A 20,114-nucleotide genomic window follows, 5' to 3' on the forward strand; every position below is an offset into this window, starting at 1 on the left:
ATCTAGAAAAGGGAAAATTAAAAACTTCTTTTCTGGCTCTTGAAAGTTCTTGAATTTTGGAGTGAAGTCTGGAGGCATGAGGACATCTTCTTAGTTTTATCGCTATTTATTGTAGGTTTCTCTTTTAGCAAAAAGGAACAATTTTGTCTAGAGCGGTCAAGTTTGGATTTAAAATCTCTTGTATTTCCCCATAAATTTGCAACTCAGAGTAAGGGGTTATCATATAATTTGCAAGTTTTAATCATCACTGTTTATGCAAAATGTTTGAAATTCGTACATTTTGCACAGTTAGGATGTTATTTTACGAAATGTAGACCTTTCATTCCAAAAAGATTTTTACATTTTGCACATTTAATCCTTACATAGAAAATGTTAAAAAATAATGAACTCACTATTTTTTATACATAGACTTTTATGACAACAAAAGCGTAAAGACAAACGTTACGCGAATAAGTGAGGGCGTTTTTTACGAAATATGGACCTAGGCCTACACCTTAAATTCAAAATGGCAGCTCCCATGATAGTCGGCACAAGTATCTTACCATTTACAAATTCCAAACATGAGGAAGAAATTCAACAGCATTCTAATGATGCAAAGAGTATCATAGAAAAAGCAAAATCTTGTCAAAAGAATGATCCGTACGCAGCGAAAGCACTCTTGTTAACGGCAAAGACTCTATACCCATCCGAATTTTGTGTCCAGGTAAGCTTGGTTAGCCTAACGCATTAACTTAGCCTAGCTCTAAGAAGAAATACACTCAAAGTTGCAATGAAGCAACATGATGCTGCTTACTAGCGTAGTACTTCTGCTACTGGCCTAACTTAGGCCTAATAGTTACCAGTAGTAGCATGGTGGTCTCTTAATTGACGCACTTAAGGATTTGATCAATGATGTCTATCAAGGAAAAATCCAAATCACTCAACTGTATGCATTTTTCATATGTGTACAGTTCCTCAGAAATGTACTGAAACAATCTCAAAATAATTGTTGTTCTGTGCCTTCGTAACATACAATCGAGCAGAATTTGACCACAATACGTCTGCCGTGTCAAGCTCTTTCATACCCCAAAAGTGACACATTGGTCGATATGCCAACTGTAACTGTCAATTATGAAGCACCTTCATAATTGATGTGCCTTCAAATATTGCTAACGTTTGGACTGAATCTACCGCAAGGCTAATCCCAACATTTTCTGGAAATATTTATTTCAGTTTGAGGCTTACCTGGTGGAAAAGAGTGGACAGATTGCTAGTGAATCATCTCACAGCCTCATCCATCTGTAAGTATCTTTTGCCTCCATTCTAGAGATTTGATCTGGACACCAACTTCTGCAAAGTGTGAGAAATAGATGTAACTTATTAGCCAGTGTGACCATTTGGTTGTACACAGGCTACCAAGCCAACATCCATTTTCAAGTCCAAATCCAACTATAGCAAAAGGAAGGAAAAGGCAACCTTCAGTAAGTTCAGTTGCAGAAATCACAAATGTTGCAATGTTTAGTCTGTGTTTTTTGTAATGTTCACTATTAGTTGGACAATGTTTAATATGTAAAGAAAGCAGAAAGATTCTCAAAAGCAAAGAAAAACGTTCAAAAATGTTAACAGTGATATCAATTCCCTTACCCTCTCACTACCCCACCCCCACCCCCTCCTTTCCTGAATTAAACTCAATAGGCCTCTGTTGAAAAGTAGCGCTTTCAGAAGACTGTGCACTTTGTTTTGACTTAAGTATACTGACATATCAGTTAATTGCAATATCACTTACAAGGTACCGCAATATCCACAGTAACTCCGACTACAAATAAATTGCAGTTACAACTTACAATATAGAGATGTTATGATTAACATGGTATATATTGTTTGTCTCGTATGGGTTTGTATTATTGCATTTATTTTCTTGGGGTTTTTTTTATATACTTTTGATAGATTTTCAAAATTCTGTGATGAAGAAAGACTCAGGGAAGAACTGTTTCTTGTCACATCCTCTCTGCAAAGTGAAGAGGATGGAGACCAAAAATTTTACAGAGGTCAGTGTCTTTGAAGTTCTTGCTCCTCTTTACAGTACATAAGTTGTGAACTGCAATTTGAGGGAATCCATCTCATGTTCTTGGGGTGTTTGTAAATGACGTCTTGGCACTTAAAGGGAGTGAAGACTCGTGCACAAAGAAACTTCTCATGCCGGTAATCTGACGTAGTTTCGAATGAGGTGTAAGTCAATACATGCAGCTACGTTCAATACCCACAGGGAGTTGTTATGGAACACCCCGTTCTCAGGTCCAGATAAAAGATAACAAGGTATCACGTTCCATTACCGTCTGCATTTTGTAGCAACAAGAAGAAAACTTCACTTGCAAGCAACAGAAAGTTAACTTTTTTGCAGAGGGCTGCACGCAGTTTGGGGCAAGTCTTCAGTGCCTTTAAACGCAAGTGAAGTTTTCTTCTTGTCGCTACAAAATGCAGACAGTAATGAAACGTAATAGCTTGTTATCTTTTATCTAGACCTGAGATGTCCATCGCTGCTATGTACAATGTGTTGTGGGTATGACCATAGCTGTATGTATTGACGGTACACTAGTGTTTAATTACCGACGGTAGCAAGTTGTGTGTGTATTTTCTGGGATTGATGGTGGTGCCTAATACTTCTGTTACACCTCATTTTTGAAACTAGGTCAGATTACCAGCATGAGATGTTTCATTGTGCACGAGTCTTCTCACCCCTAAAGATTGAATATTTTTTAGTACAGGATGGTGTACACATATGCAGCAGTACATACTTTGTTTCTGAAAATGACTGCAAAATTAGTTACTACACATGTATTTCGGACTCCATATTGTCCAGCCTTACAGTACAAGAATTGTGATGGCGCTCTTTCAGTACACCTACGTGCAATCGTTACACATTCCCAGAGCTACAATGAAGATCATTTTGTACTTTTTTTCATTTCAGAACTTTTTGGAAAGATTCCAGAGCAATCCCAAAGACAAATTCTTTTGTTTTGTGCAGGTGAATTATTTTATATTATCGATAAAGTTGATACTTAAAGCTGATTCTCTGAGGCAACTCGCAATGGATGTAACCTAGTTATTAATTCGCGTCGAGTTCCGGGGAAAGAGATTTGACGATGTAATTTCACTGTTCAGAGATTTCAAACTTGCATAAGTAAAGGAGACAACTACATGGCTGGCATATGAAACAACTAAAAAATGCAAACAGGACAAAGAAAATGCTTAGCTAGCAAGGATCATTTAAAGAGATATTCAAGGGGCTGATGATTAAAAGGAGAACTTTTTGGCCGATTTTTAGGCTTGTTATCTCTTAGTTCAAGGAAAAAGGGGCCAAAATTAGGGCTAGAATGTTACTTTATAGCGATTCTAGTTATCTCAATACATTACATGTATAGAGATATTGTAACAGTAAGTGGGACTCTCTCTTCTCTTAAAAATTTTTCAGCGTCTTCATACAAAGTTCTTTTTCTCTGAAATTTCCAGAGCAAGCATATATCATATAGGCCAACAAAAGTTACTAATTTTTATTCCAGAATTGTATCTCATTCCATGACTTTTTCACCGATTTATGTCCAAATTTGGCCAAATCCCTCTGAAAAACCGTTGAACCTAGGCTTTTTTGCACACGCTACAAAACTTGTTTGTTTCCTTGTTTTTGATAATTAAGCCCCGCCTCAAAGTTTGGTTTGTAGCAGATTGGCAATGACTCAAGCCCCGCCTCCAAGTCTGGTTTGTAGCAGATTGGCAATGACTCAAGCCCCGCCTCCAATTCTGGTTTGTAGCAGATTGGTTAGGACTCATGGCAGCTACATGTTAGATTTACGAAAATGGCCACCCTCGCGACCAATTTCTATACTGTTGTGAGATATGCTGCTGGTACTGGTAGTGTATTGCACACTAATTTCATACACATTGTCGTACTACATTTAATTTATATTAGGACATCGTCTGTTTATAGCTCCATGGTTTTAGTAATATCAATTTAAGGATTGTACTGTTGTTCAGGTAGTTTTTCAGAGCAAGAGTCATGATAAGTTTGTTTGATTGCCCATCAGGTATTTTTGTATAATTACGTATACACATTGTTGTGTTTACAAGTTTAGGCTAGGCCTACAGTAGTGCATCCTATATTAGACTTTCATTTAGTAATGGCCACATTAGCATTGTACTGGTGGTGTTCAGGCAGTTTTGGGGCAGGGTGCAGTAAGTTTGTTCGATTGCCTTACAGTGTGTTTTAATTTTAACTTAAGTTTCCAACTTATATTTTAACTGTGACTCCATAAATTTAACATAATGTGAATGGTATAAACAACAACTATTAATTTGGAATAGAGTGTATATTGTGCATTTCTAGAATGAAGCATCATTATGAATTAACAGCTTGTTTGGTATATTTCTTTAACCCCCCCCCCCCCAAAAAAAAAAGAAAGAATTAAGAACAAAAATTATAATCTATCACATTTTATTTTCACTGGAGTATGTATAAAAGAGGAGCCAGCCATAGCATCACAACTTTTATAAGACTATAAAAATTAAATAAGGTGATGTTTTATTTATAAGGATATAAGATGTATAACTATAAGGTTATAAGAAGTATGTTTAGCTTTCTTTTGAACCTGTGATGTTTGACATCAAATATTCAAAGAATTAAAAGAAAATACTAAAATGGAGAGGAACTGGGGTGGCTATAAGGAGAGGAAGAGGCCACCCATCACTTTCAATTAAAAACTTGTAATCTACTTGTACATTATTTTTTCCAAGTCATAAATCCACGAAATCTTCATGTCAAAATTATTGAGAAGGAAAAACGTGGGTTGTTTTGATACTTGGAAGCAGGCGCGGCGGAACGGAAAAATTATTGGGGGGGCTAATGTGTGGAGACTATCTAAGCGGAGCGCCACCATCGGTTGGCGCGGAGCGTACAAGAAAATTTTGGGTTTTTTCAAACCCCCAGATGGCCGGAAACGGCACTTCCCGAGTGTTTTATGCTGCGAATACCTGGCCCTAAAATATGGGTCTCAAGCCTGCAATTTCTCAGATTGCACGTAAAGTCTGTAAAACATTGTAATTTGTATATTCGATGGTGTTTTAAGAGAGTAGCTATTACTCGTAGTGTACTCGCAAAGACGTTTTTGAGTGTAGTAAGGGCAGTGGCGGGGCTAGGGGTATTGGTCGGGGGGGCAAGAATGGTCTGTAGGGGCGCTTTCGACACTATCTAAGCGGAGCGCCACCACAGGTTGGCGCGGAGCGTACAGAAAATTTTTGAGTAAAGATACTCCCGAGATTGCAGGAAATGACCCTTTCCGGGGCCTTGCTAATTTGCAGATAAACGGAGAATAAATAGGTGTCGTCGCCATTTTGTCGGAAAATACACCGACAGAATATGACAAATGTCAATAGGTATATGAGAGCGCAATAAAATAGTCAAAAATCGCGAATAAGTAAAAAGTAGTGAAAAGCTGAAAAGGGCGCCAGCAGTCCATTTGAGTCCGTCGGGGGGGGGGGGGCATCCGCCCCTGACTGTATATATGGACGCTCGATCCGCCACTAAGTAAGGGGATGTTGGAGAACTGGCTGAAATGAGGCAAGTCATTGGCCTAAGACGAAGTTGTGTTACGCTTACCGGTACTCACACTCACTGCTTCCACTTTTCACGGGGCGTGAAGACGCGGTTGGGATGACAATGTGGTCTATCGCCAAGGGACGGGCCGAGGGTCCCCCAGCAATTACTAAAATTATTACACCTATAGAGTATACGTGTGCATCGGACAGATCGACAAGTATGCATTGAAAAATGGGCAGATGTACGTTTCGGAGCCTTGGTAAATATTGGGGGGGCTAATCAAGCATTTGCCCCCTCAACTTTTTTATTGGGGGGGCTGAGCCCCCCCAAACCCCCCCCGGTTCGGCCGCCACTGCTTGGAAGTGTACACAGTTTTGATGGTAGTCACCACTACAGTCTACAGTAACGTACAGTAGGTCGATAGGCCTAGCTTTCTCAAGGTGGGCATCAAGAATATGGTCGAGTTGTTCGCCTCTTCTTATTTGATTGTTGTCATTGACGTCAAACTATATGACCAAAAATATTATATATATTGATATTGATAATTGTAGAGACAGAGCAAAGATATGAAACTAGGAATCGAAATTAGAACTTCCAGTATAGAGATACTGCATCATTGATGCTCTTGTTTTCAAGATACTCACCTTTAAAATATTCTGAATCCCTTGAGGTGAAGGGCAAGAGTTATGATGGTATCGGCTTCTCAGCGCTGGCCAAAATGTTATCGTTAATTCCATTGCTATATACATTCTAATAACTTGATCGAAACAAGTACTATTAATGATGTATAAAATAGCAGACCACTGTAGGATGATGATCAACACAATTTGCCTCCGACAAATTTTGTGGTGTATTGCAAACGTGTCATGTGTTACCATAAAAGTCCTATGTTTTCCCATTCAGCTTTGCAATGCATCTGAGGAACTGATCCAGTGGGTCTATATATTAGACTAAGTAGTCCAGTCACTTTTAATATTTGATGCAGGTTAGCTATTTCAAGGGCCATTACTCAAAATTAAAAGTGATATAGAAAATACAACCAACTTGACATCTCAAATTTTAAAATTTTACCAAGATGTCAAGTTAGCGTAACTCGGTATCTCAACAAGTTAGGTGTTACATGGCAAAATTTGACGTTTTGATGAATTTTAACGAGATGTCAACTTAAAATATAGTATTACCAGAGGATAGAACACTTTTATATTGTTAACATGAGAAAAGATGGCAACTAAAAGTGTTTTAATACTCTCTTTACAGAAATTTGTACGGACAGACTCAACAAATGCAAACTGCAACTTCTGCTGATGAAAAAGTTTCCAGACTTTATTCAGGAATATGGGGTGAGTATGACAGTATATATTATTATAATGGGCGGGAGGCCCCGACAGATTCAAATATATGTTACATGTGAATTTTTGTTTAGTTTTGGTGGTAGAAAATGAACATATTGTAAGCATTCTTGCATGCAAATTCCTATGTTTCGTTTCGTAGATTACAGCATTTGACATGTTTGTACCGTAAGTGAACTTGAAGCAAACAGGTGTGGTGTCATAGAAACGCACTGACTCATTTGTTTTGATGGGCTTTTTTCTGCTTCAAAAGTGGGGTTGGAATGACATAATGAATGAATTGCAGTCATCGAATTATAGATAACTTCACCATCGCTTAAAAAGCAAATTTGAAACCTTGTCCAATTCAAACATCAAAAACAGTCAAGTTATCAAAACAACAAAGAAAGATAAAAAAAAAAAATGTTCTCTTGACTCTTGTGTCATTCTATTACCCATTATTCACGAAATCTGCTCACCGTTACCCCCCCCCCTCCCTCTGGTTTCTCATATCCCTTCTTTACATCCATTGTCGCATCACACTTAATCCTGGATTTTCCATTTAATCTATCTACGGTTGATTTGGTTTCTTCACAGAAAGCATTGCTCGATTCCCTTCTCGAGCTGGACAAGGCTGCAGGTAGCATCACTCCATGCAACAAATTTAGGCAACTCCTTGGTAAGAACAGAATTGCATGGACAGTTTTATAGCTGAGCTGGTCTGAAGTATCTATTTATCAGTAACGATGCATGAGGGTATTCTTAAATGTAGTTAGCACGTAAACAATGTTTACTGCAAAACTGAAAGTCTCGTGTTAAAATGCTTTATTACAATATGGTCTTTAAATAAAAAAGAAAAAAGTAAACTAAAAATAGAAAGTGGAGAAAATAAAAGTTTTAGTACTTGATATTTCATCAGAGACAGTGGGGCTTTGAATTTCCAGTAAAAAAACTGTCGCTGTCAAAGTAGCGAATGAATTAGAAGAAGATGTAGCGGGTGATGTCGTAGTTTAAACCAGTGCTATGGTCTGGAAAGTTGTGGGTTGGACCCCTAGCTTCTACCCCTAGCTTCGACCCCTACCTCGACCCCTAGCTTTGACCCCTGGCCAGAAGAATGGGTTGTTCTTTCCAGGAAGGAGTCCATGGCTTTCCCCATCTGAAAATGATCTGGTTTAAACTTGGACATCACCCACTACATCTTTTTCTAATTCCTTCACGACTTTGACAGAGACAAGATTTTTTACTGGAAATTCAAAGCCCCACTGTCTCTGATGAAATATCAAGTTACCAATAACTTTTATTTTCTTTATTTTCTAATTTTAATTTAATTTTAATTTTACTTTTTTCTTTTTATTTAGCAATCCAAAAATGAAGCTAAGCCATTAAATTAGATTAGTGGCACAATAGGAAGTGTGAGTAATAAGCCACTTGACTTCTCTCACATACACATGTTGCTGCTTAGTGTCATAGAATAATTTCCATCCCTGGCTGATATTATAGAGTAGAAATAGAGAAAAAGACCTCTTCGTGAAGATGCTTTTAGGATTATAACCTCAGACCTTTATAACTTAACACAATGTCCTGTCTTGTTCTATTTCCATTTTTAGTAAGAACTATAACACCAGTGTTTCTCTTCTTTTATTTATTAAATATTTTTTAATATCTTCTACAGTTACCGAGGTGCTTCCGATAATCCTGGTGAATAATCAACTAGAATTTATGCCCAAAAAGTTGTCCAAGTTTCTCAATCTGACCATCGAGTTCTACATCACCATCGCCATCCAGTCCAAGAACCCAAAGACGACCGCCGATTCCATTCTGAAGTCCCCCACCAGTGTCGCCAAGTCAGGAGGGGGTACCCCGGATGTAGGCGCCCTAGGAACAGATTTTGAAGGGAGGGGTATTAGTGACATCAGTAACCCCTGGGAAAGACTCCATAAATTGTTGGTCATAGTTGCCAAGAGAAGCGGATGGAAACTGGAATGTTTGACACCTGTTACAATGTAAGTTATTTCAGGTGAACTTTTATAACCTCCTCCTTCTTATTTTCTTCTTCTGGAATAGCGAGTTTGAAAATGAATTAGTTTTTCAGATCTGTGTGTAATACTCTGTTTGAAAGTCTCACCCTATCGAATCAAGAGCACCAATATTATATAGTGAGTTAACCATGCACATAATCGATGTTCAGGAAAAAAAATATTGCTTCTCTTTGTAAATTGTTGGTCATAGTTATCGAACAAAGTGGTTGATTGTTTAATGCCTGTAACCATCAAAGTTATTTCAAGGATTCTTACAATCGTTTGGTTTACTCAAATGGTGAGATTTGATACTGAGACTTCGAAATAATCGGGGATGAAAGTCGCTTCATCACTTTTCATAGAATTGTTTTTTCTTTCTCAAGAAAAATCACACAAGATTGTTATTTTTTTTTTGCCCCGCTTTCCTTTTAGGGGATTTCAAGATTCCTTCACGAGCTTATCGAATATTCTTCACTCGAGTCATTCAGATGATGTCACCACTCTCAAGTCCGTCTTCTACAGCAACGTGATTCTGTTCTTCCGCTCAATGTACACATATTTCAACCTCGTCAATCCCGGCGTATTTGGCGGTGAGCGTGGATTTTATTTTTGGTCTCTTTTATTTTTGGTCCTCATTCTTCCCTGTCCCCCCCACCCCCCCCCCCCACCACCCCTTTCTTCACAACAGGACGACTCTGTTTCTTTGTGATCATTCTCCAGCAGATTTTATCAATGTGATGTTATATCAGCTAGTTCTGTTATAGTAACAGAATAATGCTAAAGTCAAGTGGCTAAAGGCATTAGCATTATGAGCATCAGAAACTAGCCACTGGAAGGCTGTGGGTTCGAGCCCTGGCTGGCTAAAGTACAGAAGGTTGTTTCATCGGTAGAGAAAATTCCCAGTTTACTATCTGACTGGGTTTTCCAAAGTGGGGTGGGGGGGGGGGAATTAAAACAAATTAGAAAGAAGCTATGAATTGGGTTGCCAACTAATGTGAAGTGTATAGTATAAGCTATTCCCATTTTCCCACAAGCATATGCAGCTGCCTAGATTCATCCAATCTGTTATTATTTTTTTAGTATTGCGACCAGCTGTAAAGCAGTTTGTAAAGTAGTCTGTAAAGAAGTTTGATATTTGTATATAACTGGGCAATTCTATGAACTGACGGCTGAAGGTTTTCATGTTTTAAATAATTTTGTATTTGCATCAAAGAAAATTGGAAAAAATGCTGTGGTTTAATTCTTATGATTTCTTCAACCGTTAATTCAAATTATTGATGTTGTCGCAATTGATGATTTTACATTTTGATTTGTGTCTCAAATTTTGATGAGAAATTTCTAGTTGAAAGTCAATTTGTAAAATGTTCTTAAGATTTTGTCACCAGGGTATTATTCATAATCCTTTCAGGAAGTTTAGAAGTTTTCTTCATCGTTTTGAAATATAAGATGAATAACCCAACAAGTTAAGTGCAATTATTGAATTCTTTCCAAAGTTACAAGCTCAGCACAAGAAAAAGGGAAACGTTGAATTGAAGTAGTCCATGTCAGTCATTTGGGTTCATCCTTCTTTTTTTCTACCCCCCCCCGCATTTCTCTTTTGTAGGTCACATGACCTCAGCTGGAGTCACACAGTCTTACGACTTCCTGATTGAAGATCTAGAGACTAAGAAGAGATCTCGAAGGCACAAGCACAAGAAAAAGAGGATTGAAGACGGAAAAGAGGTGGTGGTGAGTACTTACATCGTCTAAGAGTAGAGAGTTAGGTTTCAGATTGAACTTTTCAGTTTGCTATAAAGTTTCCTTCAAAAAGAGTGTACAACTTTGATACAAGATTGTAAACTCTCAACATATTCTGGGTAGAGCATTAACAGTTGAGGGACAGGCTCTTCAGGGCAGCACTTTGGGAATAGGCTCTTCAGGGACAGTACTTTAGGGACAGCACTTCAGGGACAGCACTTTAGGGACAGGCTCTTCGGGGACAGCACTTTAGGGACAAGACTCTTCAGTGACAGCACTTTAGGGACGGGCTCTTCAGGGACAGCACCTTAGGGACAGGCTCTTCAGGGACAGCTCTTCAGGGACAGCACTTTAGGGACAGGCTCTTCAGGGACAGCAATTTAGGGACAGGCTCTTCAGGGACAGCACTTTAGAGACATGCTCTTCAGGGACAGCACTTTAGGGACAGGCTCTTCAGGGACAGGCTCTTCAGGGACAGCACTTTAGAGACATGCTCTTCAGTGACAGCACTTTAGGGACAGGCTCTTCAGGGACAGGCTCTTCAGGGGCAGCACTTTAGGGACAGGCTCTTCAGGGACAGCAATTTAGGGACAGGCTCTTCAGGGACAGCACTTTAGAGACAGGCTCTTCAGGGACAGCACTTAATGGACAGGCTCTTCAGGGACAGCACTTTAGGGACAGGCTCTTCAGGGACAGGCTCTTCAGGGACAGCAATTTATATAAATATATATTTATTTATTTATCAGAATTTATAAAGCTCATTATCCAATATAAAATCGCCTCTAAGGGGCTTTACAATAAAACATATTAGTCAAGAAAATAATAAATGAATGTTAACGATATAAAAAGGTAAAAGGTGATATGTCAAAGGTCATCGATGAATGAATGTCCTCACGACAGAAACTCATGCTGTGAAAAAGAAAGCTGTCACTTTGGTTTTTCTTATGGTATGGTTTGATTCTTAACAGGTCGATGGTGATGGGGTTGAGGACCAAAGTTATCTATCGCCACGGATACTGACAGACGATGGGAAGGAGTTGACAGACGATATCATGAAGGCCTTTACGACTGCCGTTAACTCTTGGCAACTTATAGCAAGCAGGGAGACTTTTAAAAAAGGTATTGTGGGGTGGGCACCCATGGGATAAATGGCTTCAATTTGCTTTCCGTTAAAGTAAAAAAATATATCATCAGGGGATGGGTTGTCATTTTAGAAAATGTTTAATATTAAGACGATGTTATGAACTTTGAAGGATTCATGGTTGCTAAGGGGAAATTATATATATTTTGCCCACAGCACCACCATCTTGTCCGCAATTGCCATAATGCCTGAACATTAAAGTAATTGAAAATCTTTTAATATTTTGTGATATTTTTATGACCAAACTAATGATGAAATTGTCACCCCAATCCACGCATTAACTGTTAAGTTTAATCCATCTTTCATTGTAGAGGAGGCCAATAACTGAGTGTTAGCTCAGTGGTTAACGCTGGTGCCTTCCAATCATAAGGTCCCCGGTTCGAGTCACTCCAAGATTAATGTATGTCGTCCAGTTACAGAGTTGTTGACAATTGACAATTCATAATCATGGACATTAAATATGAATGTAAGTGACTGACTTCGGTCAGCTTGCGGCTTTGATAAGCCAGTGATGGCTTCTTCGCGAGTTCCTGCTTGCAGGAGGATCAAAAATACAAATACAAATAACTGATTCAGACAGTGTTCTTTAACTCCATATAAACAATGAACAGACAACCTTTAGTAGTGCTTCAGTCGTACGATCCACCGAATGCCTTCTTGGTATAAATTTACAAATAGTCGGTATCAATCTTTTCCCAGATTTCACCTGGCTCTTACACCGCTGGAGAAGCGAACAATGGCCCTGGCTTCGTTTGTTCCAAATCGACATGCACATTTATAGAGTGAGTTTCTTTTTATTTTTATAAGGTCAATTTGGGCTCGTATCTGTTGTCTACGTTTCGTCCATCCCAAAGGCTCTCGTTACGAAATTTCCCAGTGAAGTCTGTCTGTATTGGAGGAAATAAGTTCTGAGATTGAAATCAATGCAGTGACCCCAGAAGCCTTGTGTTCACATCTTTCTTGAGAAACATTGCTTGGAGCAAACAGGGAGACATGATCAAAAAAACATTTATACTTAGATTGAGCAATCAATGCAGGGTAGAGTTTCCAGAGTCTTTGAGCCTTTGAAGGCCCGCACACCGAAATAGTGAACGATTGTGGACCCAATTTTTGTTTTTTGCAAGGCCAAACTGAAATTTCGCATGGAATAAACTTGACTCTCATGCTGCCTCTATCTTGTCTGGATTAAGCTTGGATACAAACAAATTCAGCATAGTTGGATACAAACAGATACAGCTTGGTTAGATACAAACAAATCCAGAATGGTTGGATAAAAACAAATGCAGCATGGTTGGATACAAACAAATACAGCATGCCTCTATCTTGTCTGGATTATGCTTGGATACAAACAAATACAGCAAGGTTAGATACAAACAAATACAGCATGGTTAGGTACAAACAAATACAGCTTGGTTGGATAAAACAAATACAGCATGGTTGGATATTCAAATACAGCATGGTTCAAATTAACAAATTGTATGGCTAACACAATTTGCAAATCACAAATTTGATTTGTTTGTTTTGTTTGTTTGTTGTTTGCATTCTCTTCGTTCTGGTCTGTTTTTTGTTGGTTTCTTCTCCTTTATTCTTAATTAACCCAATTTTTTTTTTACCAGGGTGAACACAGCCAAGCATTACACTTGATCCAAGAAGAGAAAACACGAATCAGTGAATTGCCACAAACTCCAATTAAACTGAAGATCCAGCTAAATGTACAGCAGGCTAGTTGTCACTTTACTTGTGGACAACATGCAGTAAGTTTGAAATTCATTTAAAAGGTGTAAAGTAAATTGGAATTAAGCTTCCTCTATTACAGCAAGTATGCGTAACAGTTATTGAATGTGTTGTAATGTTGTCCAAGGATTCTAGGGGGCCAAGACCTTCTCTTCCTCAAATTCCTTTCTTCCTTCTCTCCCCACCCCCCCCCCCTCCCCTATACCTCTTTCAAACATAAGCTCAAAATTATTTTTGAAAGAAAACTTATTTTCTTGGCAGTGACGTGAAGGATGTACCGAACAAGATATGTATTTTAGTATTAGAGTAAAACTCAACAGTCAAAACGTTTGAACGGACACAAGCATAAAAAGGGTTCTTGGACCATAAGAAATTTTGGTTTAATGTTTGGAACTCATACTTTATATTTTACCCGGGAAATGACAACGGTTGGGGAAAGGAAAAAAACATTATTTGGATTTTTAAATATTTCATATGCTGTGTTTCTTTTGTCTTAGGTCGCAGCAGAGGCCGTGCTTGGCATTCTCCCTCTGTTTGAAAATTTGCGAAGTAGCGGGCCGATCATCTCAAGGGGGTCGACAGAGAGCACAAATCAACCTTCCAAAGCGCCCTCACGCTTCCTGCGTATCATACCTTGTAAAATGGAAGCTCTTCTTCCGTACTGTATCCAGCTGATATACATGGCCTTTAAGGTAAAGCAGCCATATTTCTATTAATACATAAAACACTGATTGTGCAATGGTCTACTATGTATCTCCTATGTATGTAATGAGCTTTGTAATGCATGTCCCAACAATGGCACCACATCAAAAATAACTTACAAATATTCACTCGTTGGATTTCACACATTCCTGTTGGTACGCATAACAGTAGTTAGCAATAACACAGGAATTGTATTCATGAGGTCCCTTCTTTCTTCCCCATTGTGGGCAAAGGATTTCTTTAAATTACCTTTGAGGTAAGCAGGCATATTCTATTTATGCAAGAAACACAGATTGTCCAATGATTCTATATCACCTATCTATATAATGTGCTTTGTAATGCATGACTTCAAACTGTAGGAAATTGCTGCAAGAGTGTACAATGTCATGATATATGTGGTGTTTATATCAATGTCACAAATTAGTGGGAAAATTTTTGTTTCTGTGGCTTCTCTGGTCCCCAACAGGGCACCACATCAAAACTAAGTATGTTCTTACGAATATTCACTTGTTGGATATTGTGCATTCGTGTTGGTACACATAACAGTAGTTAGTACAACAAAGGAATTGTATTCATGAGATAACGTCTTTTTTCCCCAATGTCAGCAAATAATCCCTTTAAATTCTGGTAAAAAATTTCCTAGTCATTTCTGGGGGGTTTTCCAAACTTTATGTCACAAAATCCTGGTGGTTGGACTGTACCCCAGAAGTAAACTTGACTTACAAAGTTTGACTCACAAGCCCATTCAGCCACCAGGCTTCCAAAACTAAATGTCTTCCTCTGTTTTTTAATTTATTTCTTTTCTTTTCTTTTTTCTTTCTGTTATCTGCTTAGAAAAGGGTATTCCCTTTTGCAGATGCAGGGGACACAGCTTTAGGTCACATGATCACACTGATGCAATACGATTGGCCGAAAGAGGAGACCGTCTTTGCTGAGATTCTTAAGAGATTAACTAAAGCGGGTAGTTTCTCCTATCCAGTGTTCTTTACGTACATCATCAGTATCCTTGCCATCAATTGATTAAGTGCCCTTCATCAATACTTTGGCTGTCGAAGTAGAGCACAGGTTGTTGCAATGTTTCCCATAGGCGTACGGGACCATTTCAGTTGGGGGGGCAGAACTTTTTGTGCCCGAAAGTTCCCGTGACACTATCTAAGCGGAGCGCCACCATCGGTTGGCGCGTAGCGTACAAGAAAATTTTGGGCACACAATGCCTCTCAGATTGCCGGAAACGGCACTTCTGAGGCCTTGCAAGTTGCATCTAAACATTCTTTATTTTATAATCTCACGTTTTAGAAATTTACACTTCCCCAAAAATTTGGTATATTACAAGAAGAAAAAATGGTAACATCACTTTTAAGGGGAAAAATGGGACAGTATATCCATGAAAAAGAAAATGTTTCTTCTATATACACTCATGTTGGGGATATCTAGGTCAAGGGCGGCGGAAGCACTTTTAATCTGGGGGGCACCTACATCAAAGGGCACTTTGCAGAAATTCGATTGGACTGATGCAGCCCTATATTTAGTACCCTTTATAACTCTTATTGTATTATCTTACTTGTGTATACACATCACTCCATCAACGCCCCCCCCCCCCAAGGAAAATATGCATACTAGCACTGCAATATCCAATACGCAAATTGGGAAACAAGGAACAAGTTTTCTCTTGAGACAAAATGAGGTGAAATCATGCTAGTTGCTAATGTAGGAATCTTCCGAATTAGACTGTTTTTTTTTCTTGTTAATATCTTAACAAATTTTCCATTCGAAATAGTTTTAAGTTTGACCCACAGAAATTCATTAAAAGTCACGGGCTTAGCCAGGATTTGCAAAGTTGTATGCACGACTATCTGAGCGGAGCGCCACCATCGGTTGGCGCGGAGCGTACTATAAAAAAATTTGGTTTTACAAACCCCTCAGATGGCCGGAAACGGCCCTTCCCGAGTGTTCATTATGGTTCCCTGGCTTTTTGCTAACTTGAGGCACCTCAATTTTTATATAGAAAAAAGGTACATTTTTAACCTGAGAAAAAGTGGGGGGGGGGGGCACGTGCCCCTATGCCCCCCGGTTCCGCCGCCCTTGGTCCAGGTAAACAATTGACTAGTTAGAAAAAAAATTGATCTTGCAAAAAGCGTGGTAGGCCAGATGAACTGCGCTTACGGTGGTGTTACACGGAAATATTCGGGCATAATGATGCTGAATAAAGAAAATCATGGAATTGTCGGGCAAAAATTTGAAAAAGATTCGGGCAAGCTACTGCATATTTATATTCCAGATGACAAGAAATTCGGGCAAAAGTCCTGAAAAATTCGGGCAGCCTAAAAAAAAAATATATATATATATTTTTTTTTTCTCCTCTTAGGCTGCCCGAATTTTTCAGGACTTTTGCCCGAATTTCTTGTCATCTGGAAATTTGGGGGGGCAGTCTGCCCCCCCGCCTCGTACGCCTATGATGTTTCCAGATTTTGATCCTAGTTTATCTATAAATAGAGGGAATTCTTCTTATATTTTACCCAACATGTCTACATATCCTCTGGATATAATATATATATAATATAATATATTATTAGTCAAGACACATCACCCCAGTTAAACCTCGGAATGATACCCCCCACCACCGCCACCCCCCCTCCCCCACTCCAGTATGCAGAAAATAGTAAGAGGAGTGCAAATGTCAATTGAGCTAAGAATTTGCTCTTTCAAAAGTTGTTACTAGTTTCCTGGTCAGTGACCCATGGTTTGCTTAAACACAAGAAACATCTTCTCGACCAAACCTTTGTCCGCAATTTTAATTTGTGAAATTGTTTTTTGAGGTAGTACAGATGATCTGTTATGTGATTGGTTGGATTCCTTAGCTCTCTATAAACAGATCTTGATTTCCTGGAGGAGTTTGCGTACCTGGTTACGCCCGATGCAGGAAACATTAGGTTAGACCTATTCCCTCCATGTATCACAATTCAAAGGTTAGTACGAATATCTTAAGAAACTTAACAGTATGGTGTTTTCATATCGTTCATTTAGGACATTGGTTTAGTCATCTGAGTGAATACGATGGAGGTTGCAATGAAAATTCAGACTATTAACTGGCGGCTTGCCAGGGGAATTCGCAGTTTGCCCAGTAGGAAAAAGTGGAAACTAAAGTTACTTGCATTTTTGGAAAAGAATGTAAAAATTAATGTCACATTGGTCTGAATTTGAGGAATATGCAAGCAGGAATTTGATTAATAGCCAGTAGATTTTTAAGTATGCACCAGCGTTTTTAGAATGTTGCTAACACTGTGAAATTCTAAGCCAGAATAAAATATAGTTGTATAAAGTTAAATATTAAATGAAAGACAACAAGCTTCATTGAACCAAGTTTGTCATTCTCTTCAAGTTGCAAGTAGAGTCAAACCAGGGTTTACCTGACCATTTTAATCCATTTAACCTTAATTATCAGGATGCCTAAATCAGGCCATTTCAAAGTTATACTATATTGCTTATGTTTGACCACTACCACACAGTACCTCAAACTCCAGTAGTAGTAAATACAGCCTTTTGTTTATGTGTTATTGTGTTTTGGTATATGTAAAAGCACTTCAATAATAATAGTATGTACATGGTAAATTTGCTATTGTATGAACAACTACTATGGCAAAACTACACTGTGGTATAGGAAGCAATATTATCCGTTATTTTTATTTCATACTCTGACAAACTGTTGATCCTGAAGTATTAGTATAATTCATGTATCGCTATACATTTTTTTCTAAATATTAAAAGCAACCAAATTGAATATTCTTAGAATACTTTTTGCTGAAAATCTCTTCTTTTTTTTTTCTTTTTTTTTGGTTACCTAGACAACAGAGGACGATAACGAGAGGTATCACAAGAGGAGGGAAAGAAGACTTTAGAGTGAACATTGAGAAGCAAGTGACGAGATGCGAAGAAGACATCAACAAATTAATCTACAAATTCCTGGTGACGGAGAGAGACTCCCTGTTACAGTGTCTGAATGCCCACAATGCTTCTATGTAGGCACAGGTTATAGATGTGACAGAGGGGGGGGGGGGGGGGGGGGATGGGGAGGTATAAATTGAGGGTTTCTTCCCATTTTGTGCCAAAACAATTTACTCCACAAAAACCAAACCTACACAGCATTGGTACCATGGCATCGTCTGGATAAGATCAGGACAGTCGAAGGATTGTTTCTATTGATAATTTACCTTTCTGTTTTCAGGTGAATCGGTAAATGGCCAGACTACAGTAGAGAAAGTTTGTCTACCGTATTTATTACAACTTTGTCAAACTACCTAAATAATCCGAAAATGCTTTTAATGAATTTTTCAAATCCACCTAGAGAGGTGAGAAGGTGAGAGGTAAACATTTCCCAGGAAATCCATTCGTATGGCGAGTGACAACCCGTACCTCTTTACCTATTACAGTGTCTGAATGTCCTACATGTCCTAAATTGTGAGTTTTATAGCAGTAGTCTCAAAAAAAAAAGTGTTTGTTGAAAAGCTACCACAAAATTTACTAGGTTAGTAGGTTAATTTACAAAAAATTAAGCTAAAATTGATGATATCTAGAATAAACGGATATTATTTTTAGCCTCAGTAGTTGTCCTTCGGTACACTTGGAGCAATCTTCTTTACTTTAAGCATTTTACTTTCATACTAAGAGGTCTACACACACAAACAAAGTATTTTCAATAAACTTGACGGGACTTGTCTCTTTTTTCTGTTCCAGTTTGAGTATAAGAAGAGATAGTGGTTTTATTGCAATTATACTGGGACTGTTAATCTATATGTTGAGAGTTGTGTTTGGATAGAGAGATTGCTTGCAATGACTACCATTCGAATCCAGGAATCCTTCACATGAACAGGCGCATAGCCAAGGGGGGGGCGAAGGGGGGCAGCCGCCCCCCCCCCCCTTGAGCATATTTTGTTTGTATGTTTTACTGATATCGCTAGTAATTTCAAAAGAGAAAATGCTAAGATGCAACTTACATGGCCTGGGAAGTGCCATTTCCAGCGATCTGGGAGGCATTTTCAGCCAAAATTTTCTTGTACGCTTCGATAGTTTGCAATGCCGTATCTACGACTCTGATAGTTTGCCTACAGTTTCACCCCTCCCTTGGCAAATTCCTCGCTACGGGCCTGCACATGAATTCTAAGTAGCCTATATTCTGTGAAGAAAACTCCTCATTGGGACAGGACTCTAGATGACAACAACTAAGACAACTCTAAAAGTTGACTCGATATGAAACAAAACCGATGAAAGGACAAGGAACGTTTTGTTTTGTTACACCAATTGTAATGAAAATCTGTTATTTTGTACTCTGTGTATATAAGACGAGTATTTCAAGTGGAATTTGAAATAAAGTATTTATATGAAATACAGGTTTACATATCTTCGTATTCGTCTTTTTACAAATACATTTAATATCTGTAGTTTTATATCAATTCCATATTCAGACTTCATGGGAGGGAGATAAATGAGATTACAGGAATTGACTACAACGAGAAGTCCTTCGTAGGTCATCGCTAGGTCCTTTGTAGGTCATAGGTCATCCGTAGGTCATCTGTATCACCCTCAAATATGCTAGAAAAGTTAGAAAAAATGACCACTCGTATTCAACATGAATGAGCATATTATTATTTTAATGCTAACTTATTACGACTTTTATATTCTCAGATCTGAAATGCCTTATTATATAATTTAATAATCCTCAAAAAACTTTTTTAAAGATGCGAGGTGCCTACCAAAAAATTGACCCATCGTTTTATAGGTAACACAATGTAATCTAAAATAGGTTTTATAATTATTCTCACACATAAGATATTCAGTGAAATGCCAAAGTAGCTTGACTTTGTAATAAACTATGACACAAGGCTTGCTCA

At 38.4% G+C, this 20,114-nt stretch overlaps 1 protein-coding gene across 1 annotated transcript; it reads left to right on the forward strand.

Annotated features, from left to right (window-relative positions):
• The first annotated feature begins 486 nt into the window (after positions 1 to 486).
• LOC139964792 (integrator complex subunit 10-like) lies at positions 487 to 19,611 on the forward strand. Its single transcript, XM_071966759.1, has 16 exons — positions 487 to 703; positions 1,213 to 1,280; positions 1,927 to 2,027; positions 2,948 to 3,004; positions 6,827 to 6,909; positions 7,495 to 7,576; positions 8,570 to 8,900; positions 9,348 to 9,505; positions 10,519 to 10,643; positions 11,621 to 11,771; positions 12,493 to 12,575; positions 13,410 to 13,547; positions 14,025 to 14,219; positions 15,064 to 15,229; positions 17,102 to 17,195; positions 18,072 to 19,611. The coding sequence occupies exons 1-16, from the start codon at positions 506 to 508 to the stop codon at positions 18,247 to 18,249; spliced, it is 2,208 nt and encodes a 735-aa protein (XP_071822860.1). The 5' UTR covers positions 487 to 505; the 3' UTR covers positions 18,250 to 19,611.
• The last annotated feature ends 503 nt before the right edge of the window (positions 19,612 to 20,114 follow it).

This window comes from Apostichopus japonicus, chromosome 23, assembly GCF_037975245.1.
Source record: "Apostichopus japonicus isolate 1M-3 chromosome 23, ASM3797524v1, whole genome shotgun sequence".
NCBI classification, from domain to species: Eukaryota; Metazoa; Echinodermata; class Holothuroidea; order Aspidochirotida; family Stichopodidae; genus Apostichopus; species Apostichopus japonicus.